Raw genomic sequence first — 14,161 nt, 5'->3', positions numbered from 1 at the left:
CACATGCAGATCACCATAACAAATACAATAATAATGAAAAAGTTTTAATATTGTGAGAATTACCAAAATGGCACCAAGAGACTTGTTCAATGCAGGGTTGCCACAAATCTACGATTTGTAAAAAAATGCAGTATCTGCAGAGTGCAATAAAGCAAAGCACAATAAAATGAGGTATGCCTATATTTCTATTTTACACATACTGTGAACTGGCACAAGGGTCCACCAATTCCCCTTCCTTGGCTTTGAGTGGCCATGACCCCTTGGAGACCTGAGGGTAACCTTAAGAGCCCAGTTTGGCTTACAGTCTTAAGAGGATGTTATCGGTCATCATGTTTGCTATGCTGTGACATGGACATTAGGAAGGGCTCTCTTGACTATAAGTAATAGAAAATCTGAAACAAATAGGCTTGAATGGTAAGAAAATATATTGTCTTACATAGGATATTCAGAGATAGGGCAGGTATGAAACCAGAGTTAGCCCCATTATAACTCATAACCCATGGCAGCTGGTGAGTTTATTAGGAAAGCCAATCAGAGAGACCTTTCCCTTCTTAGTCTGGCCTTGGCAGCCTTATCCTACCCCTACTGTGAACTCTCAGTACCTCATGACATTGGACACTTGCCCAGAACCCCAAAACATTTCCAATAGATCTAGGCTTTCCTTCACATCTGGCACTATGAGTTATGATCAAGCATTCACTCTTATTGAACATCAGTATTTTAGGCAAATATCAAAATTACAGATATCTTACAGGTCAACCAGGGTAAAGTTAAAGGGAAAAACCACACCACAATGAAAGGGAATGCAGGTTGTCACCTTGTTTAATATATAAAGAACTGTAGGATAACTGAAGGCTTTATAAAGACCAATACTGGGGAACAAAGGAGAGGCATCTCTGATTCCACGCTTGGACTGCTGGGGCAGTGGTCCAAACAGAACCAACCACCACAAACCAAGGTTATGTTACATGCATTTTCTGAGGTATTAGATAGGCTTTACTTGACAAATCATCTCCCTTTCTTCAATCTGTTTCTCTCTACTGACCTTTTAGGGAGGAAAGCACAGGGGTGAAGGGTAGGGTAGCATTAGATTAAAATACCTGGATTTGGAATACCTGGCACTCTCCCTTTCCAACCTGGGCCCAGCAGAATGGCTCTCTCACAAAGAAGAGCAGTGAGTAGGGCCACTCTGTCACCAGTGAGCTAGTGACCAGACCAGAGAACACACCATCAACATTCACAAGTGCATCATCCATGGAATAGGCTTTAAGAGGTATGCTCCTCAGGCACTCACAGAGATCTGAAAATTTGCCATGAAAGAGATGGGAACTCCAGATGTGCTCATTGACACCAGGCTCAACAAAGCTGTCTGGGCCAAAGAAAATAGGGAATGCCCCATAAAGGAATATACTGTGTTTACGTGCAGTCATCCAGAAAATGGAATGAGGACGAAGATTTGCCAAATAAACTCTATATACGTCACTTAGGTACCTATCACCACTTTCAAAAACCTAGTCAGTCAGTGTGGATAAGAAATGACCAGATGGTCAAATAGTTATGAAACCCTAACACACACACACCAAAAAAAGAGACCTAGATTTGAATCTGCTAATTCCCAGGTGTGTGATCTTTAGAAAGATACTCTCAATTTCTCTAGGCCTCAGTTACTTCAAATGTAAATGGGAGATAATAATGCCCACCCTGTACTGATGTTATAAAGATGAAAAACATTAACATACGGCATGCTTAGTACATCCCACAATATGCACAACGCATGACAGCTAATCAGTACATATAATCATCCTTCCTACTAAACCTGCTCACCTTAAACACTTAAAAAAATTATATTCCTTTTCCCTGTCTTCCAACGCTTCATCTTCTCCTTTATATCAAACTCCTTGCTTTCCTTTTCAACTCCAGTGCACTCAAACTCACTGAAATATGGCTCTCCCCCACCCCACTCGACTGACCCTGCTCTCCCTAATGTCACCAACCACCTCTTTGTTGCTATCCAACACCTTTTTTCGTTTTTACCTTACTTGTCCTCTTTACAATGTTTGGCCAAGCAGATCTTTCCGGGCCTAGAAGCTTTCCTGCATTTCTGTGGTAGTATTCATTATTAGGTAGGATGTTTTGAGCAGCAAAAAAAAAAAAAAAAAAAAAACAACCCTCAATCCAAACCATTTTAAATAATAAGAATGCTATCTCACATAATAATAAGCACAAACAGAGGGCTGGCTTCCAGAGCAGTTAACTGCGTGGCTGAACATCACCAGAAATCTAGGTTCTTTTTGCTCTGCCATCCACAGCATTAGCTTCATCCTAAGATTCAGTCCCCTCATCATCATAAAATGGCTGCCAGCAGTAAGAAGGGCAGCATCCTTCCTGGTTCTTAACCAGAAGGATGGAGGAATCTCTCCTTCCAATCATGAAATAAAGTCCTTGGTCTGGTTGGGCCAATGTAGGTCACATGACCTCCTTTGGAACAGTAACAGTCACCAAAGAAATGCCATGTACTGATTGGCTGAGGGTACCTTTCTTGAGTCCCATGGCTATGTGTGTGCAGAGTGAATATCCTAACAGAATCAGAGCTCTCTTAGCAAAGATGCAGGGAGGGATAGATGCTGAGTGGGCAACCAATAGCACCCACTATATTCACTTTCTTGATTTTCCTGCTGGCTGTTCTTCTGTCTCTTTGTGCACTTCTCTTTCTTAGACTACCACTTAAATGTTTATCATTTAAGATAATTTTATTTTCAGTCCTCTTCTATACAGACTATACTTTCTCTGTGAGCCATCACTTCCTTATCTTTGATTACTATCTCTAATCAAAGAGATACTTCTGTTATGTGTTATCTAATTGAGTCTAAACTGATGAGTCCTAATTAAGGCATCTATTTCCAACCAAAGTGTTTCTTCCAAGCTCCATACCATGAATTCGAAAATATGAATACTTACCCAATACTTCCCCCCACTCTCAATGATGTGTATGTATGTCCTAATCCCCAGAACCCATAAGTATGTGAGGTTACATGGGCAAAGAGCAATTAAGATTACAGATTCAATTAAAGTTGCTAATCAGCTGACTCTAAAATAGGGAAGATTATAGATTATCCTGGATTATTCAGACATAAGTGTCTTTAAAAATGGAAGAAGATAGGGCACCTGGGTGGCTCAGTCATTAAGCGTCTGCCTTCGGCTCAAGTCATGATCCCAGGGTCCTGGGATCGAACCCCGCATTGGGCTCCCGTGCTCTGCGGGAAGCCTGCTTCTCCTTCCCCCACTCCCCTGCTTGTGTTCCCTCTCTCGCTCTCTGCCAAATAAAGAAAATCTTTAAAAAAATAAAAAACAAAATAAAAATGGAAGATGGGGTGCCTGGGTGGCTCAGTTGGCCTAGCATCTCACTCATGATTTCAGCTCAGGTTATGATCTCAGGGTCATGATTTCAGGGTCATGAGATCAAGCCCCATGTTGAGCCCCTAGTCTGGCTTTCCACTTAGCAGTGAGTCTGCTTCTCTCCCTCTGCCACTCCCCCATAAATCTTTTTTTTTTTTAAGATTTTATTTATTTATTTGAGAGAGAAACAGAGAGAGCACGAGCAGGAGGGCAGAGGGAGAGGGACAAGCAGTCTCCCCACTGAGTGTGGAGCCAGATGTGGGGTTCGATCCCAGGACCCTGAGACCATGACCTGAGCTGAAGGCAGATGCCTAACCAACCGAGCCACACAGGGGCCCCCAAATAAATCTTTAAAAGTGGAAGGAGGAGATAGGGTGTTGAGAGTTTAGCTAAACTATTCCATATTATTGCTGCCTTGGCATCCATTTTGTGTGCCTAAACACACTAGCCTCTCAAGCTCATGAGATAACCACCCATAGATAATAGCCTACAGAATCACAAGTGTAAACTGATATGACTTCCCCAATGCCCCTGGTGATAAACAATCTCTTCTGCCTCCCAACTGCTTCCCCTGTGCACCCCTTAGATAAGACCCCCACTGAGCTTACCAAAACCCTGAACTTTTTGGTTTGAACTGGCCAATCCAGCCTTAGCCTGGGAACCCCAAAAGCACCCACTCATGGCCCTAATAAAGGCATGCCCCAGGTCCTGCTTTCCACTTTCTGTCTGCGCCTTGACCTCCCTATGTGGCCCCTCTGATGCATGCCATGTACCTTCCCCAGGAACTGTAATAAACTTCTCTATTTTACTTTCCCTTGTGGTCTTTGTGGAAGCATCACTTGCCATCTGACACACCAGGGGTCTCCTTAACAAATGTTAATTTAACAAACATCACAACACAGGGGAGAGAGGATTAGAGAGATGGCAACATGAGAACGTCTCAGCCAGATGTTGCTGGTTTTGAAGATGCAGGAAGGGGCCATGAGCCAAGGACTGTGCATAAGCTCTAGAAGTTGGAAAAAGCAAGGAAAGAGATTTTCTCCTAGAGCCTCCAGAAAGAGTGCAGGCTGACACCCTGATTTTGGCTGAGTGACACTCATTTTGGTCTTCTGACCTCCAGAACTGTAAGATAATAAATTTGTGTTGTTTTAAGCTGAACCTCATGGTTTGTTGGATTAAATAAACTAATATGTGCAGAACAGTACCTGGCACACAGTTGGTGCTATGTAAGTATTTTCCATTATTAATTTCCTCTCTGAGTAACTCACAGAGGTAAGACCTAAATATTAAGAAGGAGCTCAAACCAATATGGATAAACTATAAGAACTGTGTGACAAATAAAGAACAATCAGATTAAAATGCAGCATTGTTCTTTATATTTCCATGGTATACAGTAATGAAAATACATGAAGATTGAAGCATAGCAGCAACTTTCATCACCCGTCTTCACATTCATCAGAGCTTTCTTCACTTAGCTCCTCACTGCTTTCTCCTTCACTCTCACCACTACTATCTTCTTCACTATCTTCATCATCTTCCTCAAGATTTTGGGGTTTCTCTGCCATGGAAAGGAAGAGAATTGCTTAAAATGTTCTTGATATTTCTACTCTTTGAAAAATTGTAACTCTCCTTGCTTCCCCCTCCACTAAGAAATACCCACCTTTGGAACATGAGAACTGAGCCAAACTTTGCTGACTGTATGTAGGATTCAAAGTAGTAGTACAAAGAAGACTATATTCTTACTGGTATAAAGATGTTTATGGACTTAGAGTAAATTTAAAACATAGGTCTATAAAAATATATATATATATATTTTACTATTGTTACCATAATTCTTAGTTAAATAGGAGTGAGATGCAGGGTAATTTAGAGGGTACTGGTTTTCCTTGGAATTGTGGGATAGCTCCTCTAACATGTGTGGCAATGAGCATGTTCTGTGCCCTGTGAAGACTCTGTCAGTGCCCGATGCCTGGTGTCCAGGAACCTGCTTCACTTGGGCAGTTCCACAACCCCACGGAGAAAAGGGAGTCACCTTGACCACCCATAAAGACCAAGCTGGTTTCATTAAACCATCCAAAGACAACCAGTTAGCCTTTTCTTAACCACTTCCTAAGGGTGTACTTCACCAATCTCCTGGGATAATGGGTTTCTAAATAGTGACTGCTCATAGTTCTTTGAGAAAGAAGGAATTTCAATTTTTAAATTTACCCATCAGCAACATTTCTTCAAGAAGTAAGAAAAACTCCTTGGCCTCAGGATTTTCTGGTTCATAGATTAGGACTGAAAATAGACAACAGAAGGTTTGTTACTAACAAAGCGTTTCAGCAAACAGGTTCCTCAGAATAAGACTGGAGTTGTCAGAGTAAGTGAAAATGCACAAAGCAATAAATACCAACAATTATTCCACAGGAATACCCAAGTGCAAATAGAGAAAATGCTCTACTTATCATAGGTGCACTGTAAGAGAAATAATTCTCATTATATTTTCTACATCCTGTCTAAAGAATGCAATCTCCATCACTATGAGGCTTTCCCCACAGGCCTTGTAGCCAAAGTGTTTTTTGACTAAAACCAAACAAAGGACATATCCTGCAAAATGTGGAGGCTTCGCTAATGAGAAGACTGTGCACCTTGAGGAGTATTCATAATTCTGCTTTATCCGTTTAATGTTGTGACTCCCATGTAATATCTTGATGGCCCCCAGGGGGCACTGAAACATCAAGTGTGCCGTTCACCTGACTAAGAGTAAGACAAATAATTGTGGATGGTTCAACTAGGCTCCGGGGCTTATAGGACATCATCCCATATGGCTTTCCTCCTGACACACCAAACCAGTGTCTTTCTTTCCTAATCTACCTACATAACAATTTACTATCGATCTGGGTTAGCATGACTGTGCACCTGCTCGGAAGCTGCTTTTAAGGATCCTATAGGTATTTAGACACCTTTTAAGGTTTCTAATAAAAGTATCTTTTAATTCATTTTAAGTGGGACTCAAATATGCTTATCATTAGCAGTCTAAATCTTTCTCCAAGCCTCTTCTTAGAGCAGTTTCTCTAACTCGCCCCTTGAGATACTAGGTTCTTAAGATGTTAATACATATTTGGGAAACTAGGTCAAATGAGGTTAATCAGGGAAAGTTTACAATAGGAGCAACTGCAGGATTTTACAGAACCACTAATATGCTCACAACTATTATGAATCTTATAGAGTGGAGAATGTGGTTTCCCCAACTTATTATTCCCATGGAATACTTTTTGATGTAACACTCAGTAAGAAATCTTAAATACAGTTTAGAAAATTTCATGTTGGAATTAGGATTATTCCATGGGACTGGAGTATAGAATCTGCTACGCTTATGGTTTAACAAAAACCACTGGCAAATGTCAATTTTCAAAGTGAGGGAAAGGTATGTACCTGCTTTGAAACTTAGCCCAGAAATATGTATTCTAGGTGATGAATACAAAATTCTCCTTACTCTTTCACAGGCTAGTAGGGTTTGTAAAAGGGTAAGAAAAGTCTCTAGCACACTCAGTTAGGGTCTGGGAGTTGTTCCCAACCTGAGCCCATAAGCAGATCCCAGTATGGGCCCTGAAGAAAGACTCAGATGTGAATCCTGGTTCTGCCACTATCTAGTTGGGTCTCCTTGGGGAAAATATTTAATATCTCTGCATCTCAGTTTCCTTATCTATAATAAAACTATTGGCCACATTAGGCTGTTCTGATGAATCAATGAGATCATGTAGATAAAGCACTTAATCCAGTCCTTGGTGCAAGGTGAGTTTTCCGGAAATGGTTTTGGACCTAGAGAAAGACTTGGCTCCTTCCCAAACATTCAGTGGATGTTTCCTTCTGGCTAAAGAGCTGGGGCAGGAGCCAGGGGATTCTGCTGCCTGTAGGGCTCTCAGTCCCTCATACTGGAGGCTAGTCTAGGGTAGACAGAACATTGGTCTTTTTCACTGTTGCATGCCTAGGAGAGTGCCTGACACAGAGCTGGAGCCCTCAAAACATTAAAAAATGGGATAAGTGAATAGTAGAAAGCAGTCCTTTTATGCCTAGATAAAATTATACTGTAGGTTAATAGGAAAAAGTGATTTATTTTACCCAAAAAAAGAAAGATGGGATGCCTGGGTGGCTCAGTCGGTTAAGCGTCTGCCTTCAGCTCAGGTCATGATCCCAGAGTCCTGGGATCGGTTCCCACATCGGGCTCCTTGCTCAGAGGGGAGCCTGCTTCTCCCTCCGCCTGCCACTCCCTCTGCTTGTGCGCTTTCTGACAAATAAACAAATAAAATCTTAAAAAAAAAAAAAAGGAAGGAAACTTCATTGTAACTATCCTTTCTGAAGATATATCCATCTGTATTTTGTTAGACCAAAGTGATGAGAAACATTTTGGTTTTGCGACCATTATTTTTAAACACTTAAAATTATAATTGATGAAGTAGGTCTTCCAGGCCTAAATGTTTCTTTGGTGTAAAATGTTGGGCTGCCTGTGAGCAGCACTGCTGTGCTCTGAGGAGAGTGAGCTGCAGGTTCCCTTCTTACAGGTAAAGAGACCAATAAACAGAAAGATTGGCACAAAATGTCATAGTCAATTATGAGCTGAACTAAGAAAAGTACCTGGAACTCTTGACTTTGTCTAATATAAAAACCACTTTTCCAGGATGCTTCCAATGCCTGGCAAGAAATGGCATACAGCTGAGATATCAGTTCTGCACAACATAGCAGGAAAACAGCTGAGGAAATACTGGGCGCATATAGAAATTGTGTGTGGAAGACAGATAAAATTCAAGCCTACACTGACAAATAAAATTTCTTGGGGGAACCCAATACAAATTTTTTTTTTAAGTCAGGACAAAGAGAAAAACCATAGGCACGTGGACTGCCAGGTGGGAAGCCCTGAAGCCCAATGGAGATATAAATGACTTGACTGTGATTGGACAGCAAGGAAACATACTAGCAACCAGCAGCTTTATTCAGAAAATGAGTTTACAAAACATTTTAGAAGGGACAAGGATGCATTATTTTATATAAACTAATAGCCTTCGATACAAAGAAAATATATTAGTTGACCACAGGAGCCATTTTAAGCCTGACTGACCCATAAAAGTACCCCCTTTCCAAGTCCCTGCCTCCTTGACCAGAAATATAAGTTTATGAATCAAATGAGGAAATGGAAATATAGTAGGATATCAGAGGCTTTCAAGCCAGACCTAGGATCTAATCCTAACTCTACCTCTTAGTAGTTGTGTGACTTTGGTGAATTAGTATTCCTTGCTAAGACTCAGTTTCCTCATCTGTAAAGTGGGGTTCCTAATATCTGCCTCATAGAATTGTTTTAAGAATTAAACAAGGTATTCAAGAATGCTCCCATTATTAGTAGGTGGTCAATACATATATATATATATATATATATATAAATATATAAACATGTAAATAATCTGTTTACATACATAAATATACAAATACATATAGAGAGAAAAGGGTAAGTGTTCTGTAGAAGAGCTAGAAGATAGAAAAAAAAAAGACAAAACAGTATACTGTGAGCATTTACATGTAAAATATTTTGGGGTCCATCCTAGATGAAAAAAATTCATTTTGTCTGTTGTTTTGAATACAGAGAGGAACTTTGGGCAGTCCTCAGCCAAGTGTTTCCTATTAGCATCAAACTAGTACTTTCTCCTCCCTGAGACAGAGCACCTCCAACTCTCTGTTCTTTCTTGAACTTGTTTGACATTGCTAATCCTGGGTCTCCCTAATTTCATACGGTTGGCTGGAATCTGCCTCAGGGATAACCAATCCTATTTTGCATGCACCCAGCCTGCACTCCCATCTCTGAGCCTCTTTGCCCAAGTTTCCAGTCATTCCCCTTCCTCCTGGGAGCAGCGTTCTTTCCCAACTGGCTCCCTGGATCATAGAGCCTGTCTTAGGGCTCTCCACACGTCCTTTCCTATAGTCTAATCCTGAGTTTGAGGCACTGCTATTTGACACTGACAGAGAAGAGTGACTAGTATTTCTGGATGAGCCAGTAGGGGTAAAAACCAAACCAAACCATAGTTAATGTCAAACCCAAAATGGTTTAGAGCATGTGTGCTAGGATTCCTGCTTTCTCTCCAGCTCCCAGCATAATGTCTGGTACAGAGCTGGTGCTTGATATGTAGTTGTTGTTGTTGGAAGGAAGGAAGGAAGGAAGGGAGGGAGGGAGAGAGAGAGGGAGGGAGGGAGGGAAATGTTTTACAGGGACATAACCCCATTAGGATAGATCAGCTTGAACTTTTTCATCCCCACTGACCTGGCACTTAATGTGTGTTCACTGGTTTGAGTCAGATCAATAAGCATTTTATTGAGCACCTACTGTTTATGTAGCATACTGCAGGGCTAACAGCCAAAACTGAATGACAGATGTGGTGATGTCAGGGCATATATTTTGTAAGCTTCAGCCAGAGGCTTTCTAAAATGACCGATGGATATGGAAATATAATATATACATTTTCCCATCACTAGGCTCCAAAGAGACTCTGAGAACTGAGAGGGAAAGCTGCGGACTCACTCCCTTCCACAGCAGTCCGCAAAGAGGAAAGGTGCTGTGGGAGGCGGCAGCTTGAATTCGGGTTCTGGCTGTGCCGCTAGCCCCGCGAAGAGTGCTAAACAAGCGGCTTATCCTCTCTCTGCTTCCTTATTTACAAAAATAAGACAACTGGACACGGTGCTCTGGAAGGATTCTTTCTGATCAGAAATTGTATGTTTGTGTACCACCCCCAAATAGTTTTAACCCAAATATTTATTTGATGGCTCTAAAGGTCAAAATGCTTGAAAGGATTGCACAAGGCAAATTATTTTGGATAATAAATAAGTAGTGTAAAAGCATTCAAGAAACCCCTTTTAAAAATCAGCCAACGATTTAAGAAGTACTGTATCCACAGTGGAGAGTCTGTGTGAGGCAAGTGAGAGTAGGTCCTCACGAGCCCTATACTACATTTTCACTGAAGGACTTGCACTGTAAGACTTAGGTCTAACACTAGCTAATATTTTGAGTCCTATTATCAATAAAGTTTAATTGTAGAGTTGCCATTTTCTCTTTCAAAATAATTATGACTAATGTATTATATATATATATGATGTATATATATATAATGTAATATATATATTAGATTTTTATTTATTTATTGGACAGGGCGGTGGGGGAAGAGGGAACACAAGCAGGGGGAACAGCAGAGGGAGAAGCAGGCTCTCCGCTGAGCAAGGAGCCCAACCTGGGGCTCGATTCCAGGGCCCTGGGTTCATGACCTGAGCCAAAGGCAGATGCTTAACCGACTGTCACTAGATAGTTTAAACAGCAGATTGAACACAGCAGAAGATAGGATAGGTTAACTCAAAAACAGGTAGGTGAATAGAAAAATTCCAAAATGAAGGATAGAAATAAAAAGAAATGGAAAAACAAGAGCTGAGTATAAGATACATCAGCCAAATCACTAAAAATCAAAGAAAAAGAAAAATATGGTAGATCAGATCATTCCTCTACTCAAAAGCATCCAATGATTTCCCACCTTGCTCAGAGAAAAAGCCAAAGTCCTTAAATTGTGAAAAGGTACTATGCAATCTACAGAACCCCCAAACCATAACCTCTCTGACCTCAACCCCTGTCACACTTCCCCTTGCATATTCTACTCTGGTTACATTGTCCTCCTTGCTGTTCCTCCTCAGGCACACTCACATCTTGGCACATTTGCTATGAACCCTGCCTTCCTGGACCATCCTATTCAAAACTGCTTTGCCTCTTTCTAGTACTTTCTCTTCCTTCTTCCCTACTTTATTTTTCACCACAGCACCTATCATTTATGACACGCTAATTATATATGAATTTGTTATCTGCTGGATACTAGATATAAACGTGGGATTATCTGTCTTATTGACTGCTGTATTTCCAGTGCCTAAACCAGTGCCTGGCACATGTAGGCACTCAAATGTTGTGAAATAAATGCATGTTAAGTAAGGTTTGCTGCACTCCCTCACACTTCTTTGAAACTAAAGGCATAAAGTTACTAACCCATTATCTATAAGGTAAAGATTTTGACTTATTTTCCAGTGGTGATTAGTTTTTGTTAGTTTATCCCACTCAAAGTTATTCTAGAAGTCTAAATTAGTCTTTATACCAATCAACTTAACTTATTAATAAGAAAATAACTGATAACTGAGATAGTATCAGGGAATTCACTAGGCTATAATCATCAGACCATCTTACATACTATGGAATGCATTTAGAAACAAAGAAAAAATTAGAAAACAGAAAAGTATTTTGTACTTACTCATCTGACATAATTTTTTTGCCAAATGGTAGTCTTGGCCCATTTCTGCTCTCAGGAACTGGAAAATATTAAGAAATTCTTCAGATAAGTAATTTCCCCAGAGAGAATTTAAATGTCAATTATAAACTCCCTAAAAAATATTCCATTAATGTCGAACTATTTGGCTTTTAACATTTACATGTTTTTCCAGGAGTGAGTCTATAATCAATCGATCTATGATTTAAGGACTTCCCATGGCAAGGCAACAGAGAACAAGTAGGACACCTCCATGTTGCTGCAGCCAGACTACGTACCTACCACTTAACAACTTGAGAATAAATAGGTTGATTCAACTGGCGGAGATAGTAAAGACATTAATCACCTTAATATCCCTTTGGTTCAGACACTTTTATTTGTAAGCTTCATCCATGATTACATGACAATATTAAGTTTAAAAAAATGTAGATTTACAATGATGTATATTTAATATTTTCCAGCTCTTATACCATCCAGTTTTTGTTTTACTATTTTATTCTATTTTTGTTGTTACAAAGTAGTACATATTTTTGTATGTAGGAAATTTAAAAGCTAAATAAACACATTCTGTCCCCAATTAAAAAGCATTTATATTTCTACCATCCAGAGATGTTTATTTTTAGCATCTTCATGTGTATTGTTTTAGTGTTTTTCCATCAATGAACACATATTTCCAAAAACTAGGATTACTCAGTAACTTTTTAAAAATAAACCACATATCATGATCTCTTTCTCCCCATAGAATTAAATATTCTTGTATTTTTTACTTAGGCTACAGTTTACGAATCTCCTATTCTAACTTATTTAGACTGCTTCCATTAAAAAATAACCCTACACTTGGATGATTGTTGTTGCTTGTGTGAGATATATTCTGAACCCAGGCAGGTACACTAGGCTTACTGGGCAAGAGACAGGGGCATGGAGTATTAGAAAAGACACTTCCCACACGTTTCCAGACATGTGATACATACCCAGGTACCATTTTAAGAAGTTCTCTACCAGTTTTCTCGGTTTCTTCCATGAGTATTAGATTATTTAATTTTTCTAAAGTAAACAGAATTCTTCTGAAGATTTTTCTATAAGCCATTACTTTCACCAGAATCCCCACTTATTGCCATATTAATAAATGCTACATTAAACTCATTAAATAGAATTCTCTTATAAGAGATTTTTAAAACCTCTTTTTGTCTAAGGTTAAGATCTGTCCATTTTTACTCCTATTTGTGGTTTCCTTCCATTTTAATTATGCTATCTTATGGTTTATCTATGTCATTCTTTTTTCAAATATCCTGCTCTTAAACAGATATATTAATTTGGTTTTTACTTTGAATTTTATTTCTTTTTCTTATTTACATTATGTTTATTTTGTTCTTTTTCTGGGCTCTAGCATTAATATTTAGTTCATTTGTTGTCATTCCTCCTTTAATCATCATCATCATCATCAAAGCATTTGAAACTTTGAGCTCTTTTTGAAAGTTTCAATATTTGGTGTTGTGGTTATCACTATTTTCTAAATAGTTTGTTTAGTTTTGATTTTGATTTTTAAGTCAAATGTCATCTAGAAGAGTATCTTTTAGTTTTAAGTAGTTTTAATTTGTTATTGTAGTCATTTTTGTTTTCAATGTGTAGTTTAATTGATCAGAGTCAGAGAATGTGACCAGTATAATATACAGCTATTGTTTGTTTTGAAATCTTTATGGAAAATTTAAATATACACAGACATAGAAAAAATAGTAAGAAGTACATAGCCCCAATTCTCACCTTCAAAAATTAATATTTTGCCAATCTGATTTTATTAATATCACCACACACTCTTTTCTCCACTGCCTAGATTACTTATTATTATTATTTTGCCTAGATTATTTTAAAGCTTTTTACAGATATCATCTCATTTCACTTTAGATTAAAAACCCAATGACACTATGGCTAGTACACCTAACAAAATTAACAAGAATTTCTCAATATCAACTAAGATCTAGTCTATTTAACAAAGCATCACATTAATAATACTAGCCTCAGAAAATGACAAGGAACAGGGAATCAATAAGTGTCCTTTGCATTGACCTATTTGTGTGTGTGTGTTAACAAAAATATACATATTTCCTTTTAACAGTTCAAAATGCAGTGAAATTAAGAAATTCATGCAGTGGATATTTGGCTAAAGACTTTCATGAGAATTGCTTAAAACTTCAAAATCAAGCTAAAGTTAAATGAGAAGAGAGGCTTCAACAAATTGGTTTTAAATTATTTGTGACATTCAAAATAAAGAGTTGGGACTTTAGAGAAGATGGCAGAGTAGGAAGTCCTTACACTCACTTCATCCCACGAATACAACTAGATAACACTCATCCCTGCAAACAACAGAGATAATGACCCAAAGACTGGCCAAACAAACTCCACAACTGGATGTAGAGAAGAGGCCACATCGAAGAAAATAGGAAAGGCAA

General features: G+C 39.0%; 1 protein-coding gene across 1 annotated transcript in view; it reads right to left on the bottom strand.

The window, feature by feature from the left end:
• Nucleotides 1-4,760: 4,760 nt before the first annotated feature.
• The window catches only part of ERICH2 (glutamate rich 2), a gene marked incomplete at its 5' end in the record, with an annotated part of 32,462 nt that continues 23,061 nt past the window's right edge, over nucleotides 4,761-14,161 (bottom strand). The window contains 3 exons of the mRNA XM_064586671.1: nucleotides 4,761-4,954; nucleotides 5,605-5,676; nucleotides 11,700-11,757. Coding sequence (XP_064442741.1) covers nucleotides 4,833-4,954; nucleotides 5,605-5,676; nucleotides 11,700-11,757 — 252 coding nt within the window. The remainder of the gene's footprint in view (nucleotides 4,955-5,604; nucleotides 5,677-11,699; nucleotides 11,758-14,161) is intronic.

This window comes from Mirounga angustirostris, unplaced genomic scaffold, assembly GCF_029215605.1.
Source record: "Mirounga angustirostris isolate CCGP_5_RB_7025 unplaced genomic scaffold, mMirAng1.0.hap1 SCAF_3, whole genome shotgun sequence".
Lineage (NCBI taxonomy): Eukaryota > Metazoa > Chordata > Mammalia > Carnivora > Phocidae > Mirounga > Mirounga angustirostris.
Note: the sequence above shows the minus strand (reverse complement) of the source record. Positions and strands in the feature narration are given on the sequence as shown.